Genomic DNA, 19,204 nt, shown 5'->3' with positions numbered 1-19,204 from the left:
TCACAGACTTTGAGCGCATGAGTGTTTCGTTGACGTCAGTGAGACAAACACGCGCACACGCACACACACACACACACGCACACACACGGTCACACACATACACACAACCACAGTCACACACACAGGCAAAAAAGCTGTTTGTTGATGTAATGAGTGATTGGCCATAACCAGAATAAACTTCCTGAGGAAAAGGACAGGCCAGCTCACTCACTCACACAGAGAAGTGCTGCGGTCACATCCTTCCAACCAAACCCCAGCGTCAGCCTGAACGGTTCGTTGTGCAACAAGTGGAAGAGAGGGGGCATGCGGTTGCATATACAATGAATCACGCATAAACCTCCACACAATACAGCAGTGGTTCCCAAAAACCTTTAGCTCCAAAGACCCCAAAAGAGAAATGTAGAGAAATGTTGCCCGGGACGAAAAATAGTGAAAATAGCAGATCTACGTTTGTGAGCTTGTAGATCTGCTATTGTCACTACTTCTTAAAACTTTTTTGAAATGTATTCATGAGCTTGTATATCTGCTACTTTTGTGTGACACTATAGTATGATCAAGTAGGGCATACATTTACGGGAAAAAACAGAAAACAGTTAAAATATAGAGATAAGAGGTTTTTGGAGATAAGAGTTTTCTGGAGATAAGAGGTCTCTGGAGATAAGAATTTTCTGCCCGACACCGACGATATAATAGATCGTCCCTTCCCTCTACACCAAATCTCCTCGTGGACAGTGGTGGAAAAAGTACTCAAATGTTTTACTTAAGTAAAAGTATCAATACTGCAATGTAGAAGTACTCCGTTACAAGTAAAAAGTCTGATGTTCAAAATTGACTTGAGTAAAAGTACAAAAGTATTGGTATCAAAATGTACTTAAAGTACCAAAAGTAAAAGTACTGAAATGTTTGAAAATAGCCGATCTACAAGCTCACAACGCGTCGCGCTGCGACGCGTTGTGAGCTTGTAGATCGGCTATTTTCAAATGGCCTGGGTATAAAATAGGACTAAAGTGGTTAATGTTTGTTTTATGATGTAATCATTTATAACTTTTTAAGCTATTTATAATTTTATCTGCAAAGTAACTAGTAACTAACATTTTCAAATACTTGTAGTGGAGTAAAAGTACAATATGTGCCTCTGAGATGTAGTGGAGTAGAAGTAAAACTATTGGAAAATTGGAAATACTCAAGTAAAGTACAAATACCTCAAAATTGTACTTAAGTACAGTACTTGAGTACATGCACTTCGTTACTTTCCACCACTGCTCGTGGAAGATAGCTGATGTGCGTTGGGGTTAAAGTGGTTAATGTTACGGTTCATATGGTGGTTAAAGAGCACAAAGCCACCCAAGCAGCTCCTCCTTTTCATTATAGCCACATATTAGTTAAAGACCAAAAGGTTAAAGGTTATGAAGTGAACTGTAACAGATCCATCTCTGCTGGTATGTCACACACTGTACCGCCAGGCCGTTATGTCATCATTAGAGGGGGAGGGGCCTCTCTGGAATGGGTCTGTCCATCAGCACGCTATTGCTCCAAAACACTCCATCTTGACTGTGTGGGTGTGTGTGTGTGTGTGTGTGTGTGTGTGTCTGTGTGACTGTGTGACCGTGTGCGTGTGCGCGTGTGCACCAAGGTTATTATAGTTTGGAATTTTTCATTTTAGTTTAGTTTTAGTTCCTTTGAATATTTTTTTTTCTAATTCAGTTATATATTGAAATTCTTTATTAGGAGTAACCCCTTGAGATTCAGGATCTTGTTTTTGAGGGGGTCCTAGAGACAGCAGTACAGTATACTGTAAACATACCAGTAAGACTCCCTAATCGGGAGATAAGCGACCGTAGGTCACATGTATACAGAAGAGGGCTGTAACGGCGATTGGTTCCTAGTTGTGTGGGCAATGTATAGTTTTGTTTGGTGGTCTAAGAAATGTGGTGGCAGGCATGTTGATGACATGAGTGTACACATACTGTGTAGTGTGTAGCAATTTGCGTGTTTTTAGGGGCAAAACTGTAGGAGTAGTGGGCAAAAATGTGTTGTGAAAAGCGGCCTGAAGGTGGCGCTAGAAGAGGGCCATGTGAGAAATTAGGGGTGGGGTGTCCGCGTTGCCTTGGCGGACGAATAGGTACCGGCCGCGGCTCTCCCGGACGCTCCTAGCCCGAGTTACGGCATTTTATGTGAGCTGCAGTGGCAGGGGGTCCTCCACTGGGGGCGCCACCACTTTTGCATCCGTTCTGGAGCACCAGGAGTGGGTGGTCCCCGGGAATGCCCCGTGAGCAGCCCCGTTGGGGTGGTCATTTGGTAATTTGTCCACATGTGCTCATTTTTTACACTTGGGGGTCCCCGAGGCAGCCGGGGGTCCCTGGAGGTCCGGGGGTCCTTGGAGGGTGTAGTTTGGCAGGTAAGGAGTGTGTGTGCAAAATCTGGCATGGATCGGGGCAACGGGTGCGGAGATATGAGCAGGGCAAAAGTGTGACGGGACGTGTGTGACGGAGGCAAAAGTGTGACGGGACGTGTGTGACGGAGGGACGGACGGACACCTGGAGCAGGTTTCTATAGTAAATGCGACCTACGGTCGCAATAATACAGTTAGTTAGTTTTAATAGAGCGGATTTGCTTGTTTTTATTAGTTTTTATTTTAGAAAATGACTGAATGAATCGTTTTAGTTAGTTTTGATTAGTTTTAGTGTTAGTTTTTTTTTACTTTGGGTTATTTGTCAGGTGCAGGATTGAAAAGGTACGGATTGTGCAATAAAAAGTTAACAAAAGATAGCATTTATTTATACATTTGGTAAAGTCAAATCAATAAATTCAGATCATCCCAAAAACCTTATAAATATACGAAAACTAAGGGCATTTTGTCTATAATTTTGATAGTTTTAATTAGTTTTGTAAACACACAATAAAGTTTCAGTTAGTTATCGTTTTTTTTCTTTTCTCCTAGTTTTTATTTAGTTAATTTAACCCATTTAGACCGAGAAAGAATCTGTGTAATTTTTGGATTTCTTTGGCTTTTCAAAAATAGCATATATACAAGCTCTTAGCGTTATACATTATATGTATTTGGCCGCGGACCCCCATCTCAAAATATGTTGTTCCAGGGACCCCCAGAAGTACAGATCGGAGTTAAAAATGTTCATTTTAAAACGTATATTCAAAGATTTGAACAAAGTTTCCACAACTTTTCAAAAAAGATCGTAGATCTACAAGCTCATAGCGTGGCACTCGATGCCACGCTTGTATAAATGTTTTTTCGATTTTTGTTTTCGTTATTTTGTTAACTATAATAACCTTGGCGTGCACGTGGCTGGGTGCGTGCATGTGCATGTGCACCCTGGTGTGGGAAAGTAGAAATGTTCCATTCGTCTCCATCAAAGCCTAGATACACATTTAATTTCTCTTCCATTGTGATGGCGCGGCGCTTTGCGTTCCCCTGCCTACGCACGTTCCCACGCAGCGGTGTGTTTAGTGTTGGTTCCTCCCTGGTGGTTGGCAGGGGTTTCATTTTAGCGTTCTGGGTGGTGTTTAGGTGACTCTTAGCTCTGGTTATAGAGAGGATTTCCTGTTAGCTCTGGGAAGAGCTCCAGCAAAACCCCTCGTTCAAAACCCACTCACACACACACACACACACACACACACTCGCAGCACAAACCGTGTATATAGTATACACACACACATGCAGGCGCCCACACAAACACATGTGCATGCATGCGCGCGTGCACACACACAACAACATTATGCACATACACAGACATGCACACACAGGCACTCATATTCTCACACATGCACACTTACGCAAACGGTGACGACAGGCAGGAACTTTGTTTTAAGTAAGTAAATCTGACAGCTCTTGCATTGAGCTGAGAGGCAGGAAGAGGGTCTCAGTGTGTGCGTGTGCGTGTGTGTGTGCGTGTGTATGACCAAAAGCCTAATATCTTCCCCGGCCAAGGGGGGAATTCTCCTTTAGGCTATAAAATGTAATTTAGTCCAATCTGTATGGTAGAGCATGTTAATACAATATAACTTATACAGTGGCAGTGGCTCCCGATGAGCAGGTTGATGCCTTGCATGGTTTCATCCGCCATCAGTGTATGAATGTGTGTGTGAATGTAATGCACAATCTATGTAAAGAGCTTTGGATAAAATCGCTATATAAATGTACCATTTACCATTTATTTACTATTTACAATTTAGTCTCCCTGCTCTTCTATTGAGACATTTAGATCGTGTCAAAGCATTAGCTTATACAGTATGTCAAAATTGACAAGGTGAATATACCATTATGTAACAGATGCCCTTTCTGCAGCCATGGATGACAAGTCGCAAGCACACATGCACGCGTGTGTGCGCACACACACACACACACACACACACACACACACACACACACACACACACACACACACACACACACACACACACACACACCTAACTGTACCAATAACAAACCCTAGGATAACATCCAATGTAATTACATGCAATCAGACACCATGTTTTGACAGTTGCCATGACCTGATTCTATGCATAATCTCCACCAAACAGAGCAAATCTAGGAGCCAACACAATGTTCCACAGTGTGGTTTGTCACGGATGGAGGAGGTTGTGATAAAGATCTAACTTTAATTAAAAGCAGCAGCTAGAGGTCAAGAAAGGTAGCCGGGGTCTGATTATGAAACTACTAGCATGTATCACATGTCTTTAACCCATTAACACTGGGAAAGTATGTGTGTCATTTTTAGTCTTTGGCTATTCAAAAATAGCAGATCTACAAGCTCATAGTGCGGCACTCTCGTGAAAAAAAATCGTGAAAATGTGTGCAAATCTTTGAATATATATATATTTTTAAGCGAACATTTGTAACTCAAATCTTTGCTGCTGGGGGTCCCTGGAACAACATATTTTGAGAAGGGGGGGTCCGCGGCCAAATACATATCATTTTCGGTGGTCCAAAAATGAAAAGAATTCAATGTATTTGGCCCGAACCCCATCTAAATATGTTGTTCCAGGGACCCCCAGAAGCAAAGATTTGAGATAAAAATGTTTAAAAAAATATGAATATATTCAAAGATTTGCACAAATGTTCAAGATTTTTCGAAAATTGCAGATCTACAAGCTCATAGTGTGGCACTCGTGCCGAGCTATGAGCTTGTAGATCTGCTATTTTAGAATATCCAAAGTACAAAAATAATGGTTATGGCTAAAATCAAAAATGACACACAGATGCGTTCCCGGTTTTAATGGGTTAAAAAAAGAGTCCTTCTGTGTAATAACCAACGTTGGCGGGAATTCACGCCATTCATTCAAGTCGAGACGTCAGTGACATTCCAATCCAATTAGATGTGGACCCACAAGAATCTGAATTGCATAAGACAGATTTGTGGAAAAGCGTAACTTTCTTTAACGTGGTTGTGGTGCTGGACTGGTGTCACATGAGGCTGAAGGGTTAGACGTCCAACATGTGACACTAGATATATGACTAATGCTCTACCTCCAGGACACTGTAAAGTTACACGCCAAGTCAACACGAGGAAAAGAGAGAAAGAAGGAAAACAAGACGGGAAAATAAATCTTTTCACCGTTCCTCCAAAACTTCAGGGTGCGTGAGGGACGGGAATGTGTAATGCTGGAGGAGGGAGTGTCGTGCTGCAAGTCGTGCAGCTGAAATTGAGGAGATTTTCAACATGCACTGATGTCAGACACAACAGAAGAAGGGGTCCCAGAGGCCCCTTCAAATGCACGGATCGGTGGCGCAACATAGGCACGAGGGCCTCCAAGCAGGCTGAACTCATAGGTGTTCGGGCCGCTATACCGAACCTCTGGTGAAAAACTATATAGCAGATCTACACGTTCAGCTTTTAGAACTGCTATTTCTGAAAAACTGTAGATAAGAAAAAACACAAAAAGGTTAAGGATAAGGTTTCTGCCTGACAGCAACAATATGAAACCAGCTGTCAAACTCTCTAATAACATGTCACCATGGCCGCCCATAGGGACGGGGTCACAGAAAAAAAACGGTCTGCATTCTGCATGAACACAAATCTACATGTTGCACCCTATACGCAACATGTGTGTGTATGCAGTGTGTGTTATTTATTTATGACTTTTGCTCTCCGATTGGCCAGGGAAAATGTGCGTTATTGCCGCCTGTGTGAAGAGCCCTAATGTGGCCGATACACACTCACAGACACACACACACACACGCACATACGGCCAGGTGAGCAACACACACACACAGGTACTGGGTAAATTTCCACTCCACATAGACAATCTTGAGTTGTCTCGCTGAGGGGAAGCGACGGCATGGACCTCAGATGTGACTGACTGATAAAAACACACACACACACACACACACACACACACACACACACACACATGCACACAGAGATACAAACACACACACGCACACAGAGATACAAACACAACATGTGTGGATGCACATGCACACACAAAAAAAACAATACATGTATGACACGTGCACACAGACGCGCACACGTGCGTGTGTGTGTGTGTGCGCGTGTGCATACGGTACACAGACGCAAACAAATACAGGGATAGAAATGTATTCAAGCATCACACACACACAATTTTTGTTTTGTGCAAAAATCGGAGAGTGTGCGTGCATAGTTTCACGCCGATCGGTCCAACGGTGCCGGAGATTGGTTGATCACAGACGGACGGACGGACGGACGGACACACAAGGACACAATGACACAAGGACACAAGTTCTCCGCCGAGGCAAACAAAAAGGGATCTTGTAGATCTGCAATTTTCACTACTTTTGTGTGACACTCTTATATGGTGAAGTAGGTCATTCATTCACAAAAAGAAAACATAAAAAGATGAAATATGGAGATGTGAGTTTTCTACCCGACAGCGACATAAGATGCATGGTATATACATGAGGCGGCAGTAAAAATAGCTCTTAGATGTAATGAAAGACATGTCGTTACGGTCAGGACTGCAGACTCAGTTAGACTCCACCTCACCCTCCATGTATCACTTCTCATTGCCTAATTAGATAGTATACTTGTTATGTAATGTTTGTTTGTTTGTTACTTGCAACGTTGGTGACTGTCAACACAGAGGTCTACTTATGATCCGTCTATACATTTATGTTGTTGCTGTCGCCGGGCAGAAACATTTTTTTAACCTTTTTTTTTGTGTTATTTAATACCCTACCTCATCACACAAGAGTGTCAAGCTTAAGTAGTCAAAATAGACGATCTACAAGCTCACTCTCACAAGAAGTAGGGAATTCATTTATGAAAAAATATTGAAATATGGAGATATGAGGTTTCTGCCTGACAGCGACGCTATAGAGTATGTGTATGTGAGTGTTTGGGCTATACGTTTTAATACAGAAAATCTAAAAATAAGAATTTGCTGTCATTTTCATTTACAGAGAATGTGTAAATAAATTGTTTTTTATTGTTACAACATTTCTAAAAAGTAAGAGTACAGCATTTCAATGTGCTTTCTGTGATGTGACTGGAGAGAGAAAGAAATACATTTCACATTGAATTACGTTGTAATTATCTGGTGGAGGAGGAATCTACTGTTGTATTTCGTCTCTGTCGGGTGGAAACCTCATATGTATGTCCAAAACTGTTACTTTTCAGGATTCAAATTCAAAAGCATCAAAAGTAGCAGATCTACAAGCTCAAAACGTGTCGCTTGGCGCCGCGTTTCGAGCTTGTGGATCTGCTACTTTTGATGATTTTGTATGATGCTGTAGTATGATCAAGTAGGGTGTTAATTAACAAAACATAGAACATTTTTTAATATGGAGATAAGAGGTTTCTGCCCGACAGCAACAATCTCTGGATGAAAAGCAGCGCCATGCGGTTTATATGCATTCTGTGATCAATGAGGATGTGATTAGTGGGTTTGAAACTAAAGTCATGCCTCACACCATCGATCCTGACCCGTCAGGCCCACAGCTCTGAGGAGGAGTTCCCTGGGTTTCTGTAGAAGCAGTGGTTTGGACGCTAATTAGTCACTGTCGTCTGTAGGGAGATAATTAAAATGGCCAGCTTGATTTACCGCACTTCTCTCTATCTCTCTCTTTCTCTGCAGTAGCAGTGCATTCTAGAAGGATATCTAGACTTTCTTTTGATCTGCAAGACATATAAAGACATACAATACAATACTATACATTACAAGAGATCATCAATACTAGGAGCTGTAAAAGTATATTTACAGAAAAACTGTGGGGGGTCATTTATTTTGGTGCTCTTTTATGGCGGTTTTGAAGTCGCACTTTTTGATGGCTGTTGGTAGGGCATTCCACATTTTAATAGGCATAATAGTAGAATAAATTCATCCCCATGTTTGTGCCGAATCTGGAGGGTATGATTAGATATCTCTTAGATCAGATATCAGATATGAGACTCCCAACCCTGATGAAGGCAACATAGTCTGGCGAGCCAGGCGGTTTGCTACTTTTTGCGCTGGGGAAAACAACTCATTTTGTATCTGTGATCGCTTTGCCATTGTGACCCGAGATGAAAGATGTTATCGTTCCAGCCGTTAGCCACGACCATCGGGCAAAATGGAGGCATGCTTTTTTTTTCATGGATCGCTCGTCATGGAGTCTACAGCTTTAAACAGCACAATGGAGCTTAACGGTGAGATTCCCGGCACCGAACGTATTCTGTTATTATAAAATTCTGGCACCCAATGTGTTTATCAATTTGTGCGTCAGGGGAATGTATAAGTGCACAGCAACTCTCCTTTTACTGTAGTTTGATCGAGGACAGGTTTGCGCTTTCTTCTTGTTTGCAACGGTATAAAAATCGGTATGGGAGGTGTGTGTGAGGGGTAGAGGGTTCAACAGGACAGCTTCCACACAATTTGTGTTTATTAATATGTCGACGTCTGTCTGTCTGTCTGTCTGTCTGTCTGTCGTCTTACTCGCTACGGTTTGGTCCTTGCCTTCCACGCTTCCTTCCGTACTTCCCTGTCTCCTTCCTGTGTGCCTGTTCTCCAGGCAGGACACTGCAGGGTGTGCCACATAGAGGTTATTTATATTTAGTTATTACATCCCATCATAACCTCTTTATACTAGGACACCACCGGGTCAGTGACCCTCCGCCACCAGTGTTGCACCATGTCCGCTTATTAAAAGCGACTTTGGCCTTGTTTTTCTATAAAGTCACTTGGTGGTTGCAGGTTTTTTTGGGCTTGTTTTTAAAATGTAGTGTGGTGTAGTTTAACATTTTAAATTATTGTTCAAACCATTGGTTCTCAGACATTTTTCATGTCAAGGACCCCCAAATTAATATGTATTTGTTTGCGGACCCCCAATCTGAAAATGTGTGCCAGGGACCCCCTAATCTCTCAAGAACAGATTCTGCTCTGCGTTGGAATCTGTCGTGAAGGTTCGTCATAACGTGTACACACTGGCCTACAAGTGGGCGTGCCTTCAGATCAGGAAGCAGGCCGCGCTTTACCCAATCAAATGTAGTGGGCGGGATTTACGTGTCCGTCGATCCTTCCCCCCTCGAAACTAACCGAAACTAATTTAACAATAGCGTCCGCGGAGCTGACAAAACCACGGAAAGATATTCACATTTTAACTTGCTTTCATCATAGAAACAAGTGGGCTTATAACCAAAACGATCCATGTTCTCTGGGAGAAGTGGTGTTAGTGTGAAATATTGTAGAAATATTGTTAGTGGGAATGAAAACATAGTCGCACCACCGGAAGTGATGCGCTGAAGGCAGACCAAAACCCCGGTTTCCTTGCGCACGTGTGCTACGTCGTCATTGTCCCAGAGCCGTTCTGGGTTCCCAGATTGGGGGACCCCATACAAGATTTGCATTTAGGTTTAAAGTGCTCATGTGGCCTAATCCCTTCTTTTGCGCTTGTTTTCATAGACGTGGCTGCTTGTTTCTCTTGCGAAATCTGGCAACAGTGTCCGCCACCCTCAAACTGTGCACACCAAAGGGTTGCGTTTCGAGCTTGTAGATCTGCTACTTTTGGATACTTTTGTGTGACGCTGTCTTATGATCAAGTAGGGCGTTAATTTACAAAAAAAAACACAAAAACTTAAAATATAGAGATAACAGGTTTCTGCCCGACAGCAAACGATATATATATATCTGTGCACAATGCACCTTTTCATATGTTCAAGAAAACTTCTGGGGAGTTACATAATAATGAACAGTGAAACTCGAACCTTTTCATGGAGAATGAGGGCCGTATATATAGAGGAACATGCTGGCCTTTCAGCTCCGTCTCCAGGCGACTGATGTGGGCTGTATGTGATTGTTTCTGGGTTAATATTCAGAATGTAAAGCGTCGACTCGGGCCTATACAGTATGCTCCAGAGAATACAGATGCATATTATGCACTCAGATCAATGCTGCCTGGTTCGTTGTCAGGCCAACTCCATGCTCTCTTTTAATCAGGGAGGAACTTCAAAAGGTGTCGAGGCAGACAAAGAACCCATAGATGCAGACGTAAGACGTAATAGAATGCTAAGCTTTTAGTGTCTTTAATAAGGTCACGGCTACAAACCAAGGACATGAACTAAATGTACAAACTTCACAAGTTGAAACGGATTGAACTGAGGTCTAAGCTTCTCAAGCTGAATATTACAAGCACAACAAACGTCTTTTCTCCTGATTTGTCTCTCTGAAATTTTAGCATTTTAGTAAGAAAATCTTTCAAAAAGATTGTGTAGCTCAGAGGTCTTCAACAGGGGGTCCGGGACCCCTAGGGGGTCCTCAGAGTTGCTACAGGGGGTCCGCCAAATCTCTGTGTGATATGATCATTGTTTTTTACATCAACCACTTGAACCCTAGCATCCCTATTCTAAGGACAACTTTAGCCAAAAATAGCCGATCTACAAGCTCACAACGATCGGCTATTTTCGGCAAAGAGGGGGAAAAAGAGCACACCAAGTACCGAGTGAAAGTTTACTAAGTATTGACGGTTTAAGTCGTTAAATGGCTGAAAATACACATTAACATGAATCCAACATCTATGAAAAGCTTTAATCTGCAACACAATTTTAGTGGGGGTCCCTGCTTCATCTCTCTCTCAGTTAGGGGGTCCTTGGCCTGAAAAGGTTGAAGACCCCTGGTGTAGCTTGTGACGATTGGGTCCAATATTTGGCTCAGCGACCATGGGGCTAAAGAATGGTTCAGAAGCTGTGTTCACGTTCACTCTTCCATTGGAATTAAGAGACTCCATGCAACGCTTTCGGTCCCCTAAAAAGGCGGCCACCTACTTCACACAGATACGGGATGTAAACCGGAGATGATTCCCCAAAGTAGTGGGGACTAAACTATTATTATAGATATCGTCGCTGCCGGGGTGTGGAAACCTACAGTACAGTATGTCCAAAACCGCTACTTTTCAGGAAACTGAACTACATTTTTCAGAAATAGTGAAAATAGCTGCGTCGCATATTTGCAACGCGTTGTGAGCTTGTAGATCGGCTATTTTCACTACTTTCATAGGCTCATAGGTTCGGGATTTGTAGTGCGCCCATCCAGTTATTACACTGGCCCGGGGCACAGTCCGCAGAAAGAGAAAAAAAACATAAGGACAAGATAAAGAAGACTAGACTAGGCCAAGAAGGACTAGATACAAACAGATGCAAATAGATACAAACTGTCAGTCAGTCATAACAGGAGGGAGTAGAGGCCACGCACGCACGCACACACACACGCAGGCACACACACACAGACACAGCCGACGCAGCAACGATATGTAGGTTATGTGTGTGTTTCACTGCGTATGATTTATGGATGTACAACTGTAGAGCTACGTTTAGCGTTAGCCACCATAGAATCCCATATGATGTGACCATGTGACCTGCCTGGTTTAAATATAGCCAGAGTCTGTTTACCTCTTGGCCTATTAACCCCAAACAACAAAGATGAAGAATGCTGACCTTAACAAACCCTTCATCTGGGTTTGAGCTCTGGGCCGTGCCATATAAATAAACACGCATGCACGCACATACACACACACACACACACACACGCAGTATTAGGGTGCATAGGCTTTAAAATCTCCCTACAACTGGTTAGATGGAGCACACATTTTCTTATCCAAATCATCAATGGCCTATTCTTGAATGGATATGAATATCGTCATTTGACTTTAATTAGCCCATTTAAACCTGAAGCCGAATTTAAAAACGTCTTCTAAAGTTTTCTGAAAATCTGTATTAAAAAGATTTTAAAAAAAATCATGTTGCTATATACATAGTAACATCTTAAATGACACAGATGCTTTCCCGGATTGAATGGTATAACAACTTATAGGCTTCCCAGGTCTAAAAGGGTTATTCCCCAAAGTTGAAGTCCTAGTATAAAGTATAAAATGCTGGACGGAAACAAAGACTTTTTACGATGATGCAAATATAGGTCTTTCCCCTTCATTACTGAAAAAAAAACCATTCCAGACAGAAGTGAATGACCACTAAAGGAGTGGAATGACCACTAAAGGACCACCGGAAAAGGAGTGGACCAGATCAGCAGGTTCAGTTATAAGGAGCCTGGCTTTCGGTTTGACACAGACAGTCTGGGAAGCATAAACCACCCACAGGGGTGCAACAGTTAAGCAAACTAATCAATTAAAAATTAACCCTATAAAATCATAGACTTAAAAAAAGAAGGAGAGACAATAGTCAATCTACACTACATTTTACGGGTCACAGTTGCACAACCAAGTATACAACGGGGCTTAAAATGGTCTATCACACTAATCGATTTAGTTGATATATTGGGAGAAAAAAAAATGCCTATAAAATAAAACACGCTTCTCTAATTATTGAATTAACCAAAAAAAAGTTAGCAACTATTATTGATTGTAGGCATTAACTCCACCAGGCCCTAACATGCAGTTAGCCTCGATTAAAAAAGCGCTGCATAAAACAAGACACCCTTGCATGCATGCATGCACGCACGTACACACACACATGCACATCTTCATTGCATACAATATCAGCACATCGTCCAGGAAAGGTGCTGTGCTTAACGTACAGTACAGTGCAGCACGGACGCTGCATGAGGGCCCGGAGAGCCAAAGCGGGAGGAATAGTTGGGAATTTTCCATCCAGAACCCTCAGTGGGTCCAGGGGCTCTGTGGGGCCATAAACACCAGGAGCCAGAGGTGTTTCAGCCCCTGACGGCAGTCTTTAGTAGGGGCTCGTGTTTGTCAACCAAAGACACTGGGGACCAGTGGAAAATTACCACTACCCAACACTCACGCACATACAGGAGTCCGGGGCCAGTACGGGCCCCTCCTCCCCCCTCCTCCCCCTGGCCACATATCTGTCTCACCCACCGTCAGGCCGACAGCCTGCGTTTTTATGGGGCCGTGGTGCGGGGGGCATGGCTGCGTTGTCAGGGTGCATCGGCCCGCAAAGGTGTGCGAAATTCTTAGAAGAATATTATTGGTGATGCTTCTCTCTTTTGTGTCTGCGAAAGAGGGTTGACGGTGTGTGTGTGTGTGTGTGTGTGTGTGTGTGTGTGTGTGTGTGTGTGTGTGTGTGTGTGTGTGTGTGTGTGTGTGTGTGTGTGTGTGTGTGTGTGTGTGTGTGTGTGTGTGTGTGTGCGCGTGTGCATATGTGTGTATGAATTTTCATATGTACGTGCGCACGTGTGTGTACGTCAGTACGCCTGTCACAATTATTACATAATCGTCAAATCGCAAGTATTTCAGATAATCGCAATTATTTTTGCATAATCGTCAATCGTTTCCAAGTTGGAAAATGTTCACACCTTTTCAAATATTAAAAAAAAGCATTTTCAAATATGTCAACAATTTCTTTGTACAATTAAGTTATTTGTCACATCTGCCCTGTGCAATTTTTGATTACGAAGCCCAAAAGGCTTCATATGTTCCAATGTTCAATGCCAAACACAATTGGTAATTTTGACAGCCCTATACGTCAGTGTATTATTCACAGGTAAATGTGTGTACGAAACACGTGTGCGTGTTATGTAATACACACACACTGTATAGATGCAAGTTGGCGTGTGTTGACTACTGATCCATGAAACGCTGGTGAAATCTAATCTAAATCCAATGTAATCTGAGGAGAGATGGATGTCTCTCCAGCAGGAGCACCTATCTGTCTGCATTTAAAAACATTATTACAACACTAATCACATCACAGGCTCCCACAGGAGCAGATGAAGATGCCAGAGAAACAAATGTTGTTGTTCACTTTCCAAACACCTGGAATGTGTGTGTGTGTGTGTGTGTGTGTGTGTGTGTGTGTGTGTGTGTGTGTGCGTGTGCGCGTGCGTGCGTGCGTGCGTGCGTGCGTGCGTGCGTGCGTGCGTGCGTGCGTGCGTGCGTGCGTGATTATGAAGAAAGTCTCATCCTTAATAATTGCAATTGAATCACCTAGGATTTGGACCCGGCGGGTCCAAACCGCGTAAAGACCAAACAGCTAACGTCGCTCACCGTCGATTGCATGGCCATGGGGGAGATATGATACTGCACTTATAAGCTTCAGGCAGTGCTACTTGTCAACCAGTCGGTGTCCCAGCCGACACACCAGAGTCTAAATGCCTCAATGGAGGAGTAGGTAGACCACCTCCATTCACTGCAGAAATGCTGTACTAATTTGAACGAATACAAGAACGCTCGCCCCAAAACACGGTCAAACCCTGCGGCCTCGGAACAACAGTCACCACCAGGTATTTACCTAAACGTAACCTCTGTAAAACTATGCCTAAACCTAACCTTATTCCTAAACTTACCCCCAGAAAAACTAATACAAGAATACAACAACCGTTTGGGGCGAGCAGTCTGCAAAACAAAATGGGGGGCGAGCGTTGTTTTGGGGGCGAGTGTTCTGGTTACCGTACAGTAATGTCAGTAGAAGAAGAGTTGTTACAGTACCTGGGTGCCCAGGCAGCCCACCAGCATGTGTGTGAGCAGTTTGGCAGCAAACATGGGGAAGCGGGAACACAACGTGTGAGATACGACGGCCAAGGCAAAGCCTGGGGGACACAAAACAAAACATGTTAATTTTTTTTTTTTTTTTTATAACAACAAACAAACAAAAAAAGAGTTGTCATTTCAGACTTTCAGACCCATACCTGCCAACAACACTTCAGACTCTACCAGGAGTTTCCCTATTTGTATGACCCTTTCAAACACTGTGCTCCTGATCTATAATTTCTCCCGTTAATCTCCCGATTTCACACACGACACACAACACTTGCCTGATCGTCACTGTGCTAGGCTATAGCCAGCTCGCTCAAAACATGAAAAGTTCAACAGTTCTTCCCAACACAAATTTATACGCCTTCAGTCCACTAATAGTGGAAATAAAACAAGGCTTGAGTGGTTAATCTTTAGGTGTTAGGGTTTTATGGCTGCTGGGTCGTTGAGAGCGTACTAGGCCATTTGCTGATACCCCCAGAAAATCTCCCTCTTTTTCACAGCCTGATGTTGGCAGGTACTGTATGTCTGTTACAGTGAATGGGAAAGGGCAGACAGGCAGACAGGCAGGCAGACATACAGACAGGCAGACATACAGACAGACAGACAAACGCACATGGTAAAGAGAACGACTGGGAAGTGTAAAAAGGGGGACCAGAGGGCTCAGTCCGTGTTGCCCTTGGTCTTGTTTCTAAAGTGTAGTTGCTTATTTGGGCTTGCTTCCTAAAACAAGTGGTTCTCACATTCTAATGTCACAGACCCCCAAATTAATATGTATTTGGCCATGGACCCCCTTCTGAAAGTATGTTGTAGCAGGGACCTCAATAAAGATTTGTGATGTTCATAAAGATTTGTGTTGTTTCAAAAACATTCCACATCTTTCACATTCTTTTCAAGATTTGCTTCAAAAATAGCAGATCTACAAGCTCCCAACGTGTCAAATAGCCAATGTATATAGGTTTAAAGTGTTCATGTGGCCTATAATAGTCGCTTTCTTTTGGGCTTGTTTTCATAGACCTTGTTGCTTGTTTCTATTGCAAAATCTGGCAACGCTGGCCGTCACTGTGTGAAACGTTGATAAGTACCTGAGATGCAGATGAACCCAGAGGCGTAGAAGGCCGCGTTGTAGGACGCCACGGACGCCATCTCTGCGTAGGCCGTGTAGACGGAGAGGTGGGAGCAGGCACACTCCACATAACTCCCACCATCCTCCACCACCCTGCAGTACTTACTGTCTGATAACCAGCTGTACGGAGGAGAGAGGAGAGGAGAGGAGGAGAGAGAGAGGATAAGAGAGGGGAGGAAGAGGGAGAGGAGAAGAGAGGAGAGGATGGGAGGACCATGGGGGATTCAATTATATCAAAAGGAAAGACAAAGACAGAGGATATAAAGAGAAAGGACAGACAAAAATAAAATAAAGGACAGACAAAAAAAGAAGAGATAAAAACAGGATGAGACACTTTAAGAATTATTTGATGGTTTGACTTTTGTACTTTTAAGGGCACGGTCACACTGCACTTTTATTGTGCTATGAGGGCAGATTCTGCCAAAGCATTTCAATGGGAATGGAGCGTTATTTTTGCAGAAATCTGCAAATGGCAGCAAACCATATAAAAAAAAGAAAAAATGTACATTTTGATTACCGGAATTTTACTTGTAACAGAGTATTTCTACATAGTGGTATTGATACTTTTACTTAAGTAAAAAAATAGCACCGTGTGAAAGCTTTTACAAACAACATCTGAGGGTGAATAAATTACACCGGTTAGGTACCACTCCTCTCCCTCTCTCTCTCTCTCTCTCTCTCTCTCTCTCTCTCTCTCTCTCTCTCTCTCTCTCTCTCTGTCTCTCACTCTCTCTCCCTCTCTCTCTCTCCCTGGACACACACACAGATCATCCCGTCTCTCGCAAGTCGTCAAAACGTTTCGCTATCTGGAGAGTAAACCTCCCCAAGCAGCTGTTTCTGTCCAAAAAGAATCAAACTCTGCCAAAGTTTTGTTCCGTAACAGACTGTTCCTGCCAAGAGCAGTCCCATTCCTCCAGACGAGTGGAATGTCCTCCTCCTCCACAGCAGCAGGCCGGATCCAGGGGTGGGATCGTTCAGCATGGAACAGAACAAATGCACGTGCCAATGGCGCGTTTAAACAGGAAGTCATTTTGACTTCACCCCACAGTCTAATGCAGAGAGGCCGGGGGTCACAGGCTGAACTTTAGACTTACTACTTAAGCACTACTTAGTACTTGGAATGATCTTCAAAAAGCCTTTATAAATCATCTCCTTGCGATCATTTTGGTCAGTTCAAAGCAACGGTCCTTAACACTTTTTAACCGTGATTGGACCAGTTTTTATTTTGTTTTAGTTGACTTGTGTTATTTTGTAATTTAATTGCACTCTGATTCACATTCCTTGTCAATCTGTAGTGGATTTGGAATGTGTCTATTATTGTAACCTCGGCTACATTGAAAATGAGGGCTTGGCCCGGGCCGCTGGCGTATCGGCCCGGGCACCTAGGCTGCAATGTGGCCTGACAGCACATTGCGGGTTCGACTCCTGGCCTTTGCTGCCTCCCCATCTCTCTCTCCCCATTTCCTGTCAGCCTACTGTCCTATCGATATCAATATGGCATAAAAAGCTGAAGAATAAATCTTTTTTTTAAATAAGAAAAAAAAAGAAGAAAATAAGCCCCTCAACTGTACTCCAAAGTTAAAATAAAGGTGATGATGAGACTTTGTAATAAACTTACAACTGACTGACTGACTGTGAATCACTCAAGCGTTTTCATGTCAAGGACCCTCAGTTTCCCAAGCACACCCCATAAAGTGTACAAAATGGAACCAAAAGGACCCGTAATCATTTAGTTGGGGACCCCCTGGAGCCTAACTTTTGATACTTTAGTGTGACGCAGTGGTATGATCAAATAGGGCGTTAATTTACGGAAAAAAAAAAAAGTTAGAATATGGAGATAAGAGGTTTCTGCGCAACAGCAACGACCTATAGGTCTTTACGGCCACCCTCCTATTTTCCCTCTACACCAAATCAACATAAAAGTGGCATCATCACCAACAACCATGCCAGCTGTTTTTTCCAGGCAGGGAGACTGTGGACTCACCTCTCGGCAGGCTGGTTCCACAGCAGGCACAGGGAGCGGCCCTCTTTGACCTGCGGGCCGGGGCTGTGGATACGATACACCACCTCATTACCATCTGTCAGGGGCCTGGACCCCCTGCCCTGCAAACTGGCAGAGAACACCTGGAGAGAGAGAGAGAGAGAGAGAGGGAGAGAGAGAGAGAGAGAGAGAGAGAGAGAGAGATAGGGAGGGTAGAGAGAGAGAGAGAGAGTGAGAGAGAGAAAGACGTAAGTATTCCTGAAGCAATACTGCCACCTGTTGTCTCTGAACAATATACAGTATTTTCTATATCAGTGGTTCTCAAACTTTTTCATGTCAAGGACCCCCAAACTGACACTTATTATTAGCCCACGGACCCCCATTTGAAAAGATATGCCAGGGACCCCCATAAGAGAAGAGTTTTACGGCTCTAGCAATGACTCTCAATCATCTCCCAGTTTGACATGCATTAGGCTTACGGACCCCCATTTAATGGCATTCCTAATATCTCTGGGAGCCCAATTTATATCGTGAAATCAATGTTAATTTAACTCTGAGAGTGTACAAATGACTCCAAATGGACCCGTTAGGTTAAAGCCCCTTACGCACCGGGGGCGAATTTTTCATGCGAATAATACGTTTTTTTTAAAACCTTATAAAGTCAATGCAAGCTTACATGGAGCGAAAAAGCAAAGCGAAAAAGCGCCTTTTAATTATTCGGAACGAGTCCGAATTTTGCGTATATTCGCATATTCGCCGGTGTGTAATGACCTTTATACTCTTTGACTATCTTAAAAATTAATCCCAGTGATATTTGCTTAGCCCCGTTTTCTACCCTGAGTCGTCCCAAACTAGTCAAACGTGTGTTGGAATCAGGGTGGGCTCTCCTCCTCACCTTCCCACCGAGGGCGGTGGTCTTGTCGTTGGTGAGGAACCAGTGTTCGGTGGTGAACTCGGTGAGCTGCAGCCGGCGGCAGGCCGAGGCGGCCAGGCCGCCGCCGCTGGGGGGCGGGACCTCCAGCAGGGTGTCCGGGAGCTGGAAGGTGTCGTCGTTGCGGCCCGTGAAGGTGTGGCCGTTGATCTGCGTCGGGTACCAGTGCAGGGCGGTGATGGACAGCCAGGGACACGTGTCCAGAATGGTGCGTCCTCTGGAAACCATTGATGAATTGATTGAATGCTT

At 43.6% G+C, this 19,204-nt stretch overlaps 1 protein-coding gene across 1 annotated transcript in view; it reads right to left on the bottom strand.

The window, feature by feature from the left end:
• Window positions 1–19,204, bottom strand: part of adgrv1 (adhesion G protein-coupled receptor V1) — a gene marked incomplete at its 5' end in the record, with an annotated part of 261,294 nt that overhangs the window by 106,398 nt on the left and 135,692 nt on the right. Inside the window, 4 exon segments of the mRNA XM_084055548.1 lie at window positions 14,873–14,973; window positions 16,003–16,163; window positions 18,028–18,167; window positions 18,920–19,172. Of these exon segments, the coding sequence (XP_083911674.1) occupies window positions 14,873–14,973; window positions 16,003–16,163; window positions 18,028–18,167; window positions 18,920–19,172 (655 nt within the window).

This window comes from Gymnoscopelus microlampas (genome assembly GCF_963454915.1).
Source record: "Gymnoscopelus microlampas genome assembly, chromosome: 4".
Lineage (NCBI taxonomy): Eukaryota > Metazoa > Chordata > Actinopteri > Myctophiformes > Myctophidae > Gymnoscopelus > Gymnoscopelus microlampas.
The sequence above is the reverse complement of the archived record's forward strand: the minus strand, read 5'-3'. Positions and strand labels throughout refer to the sequence as shown.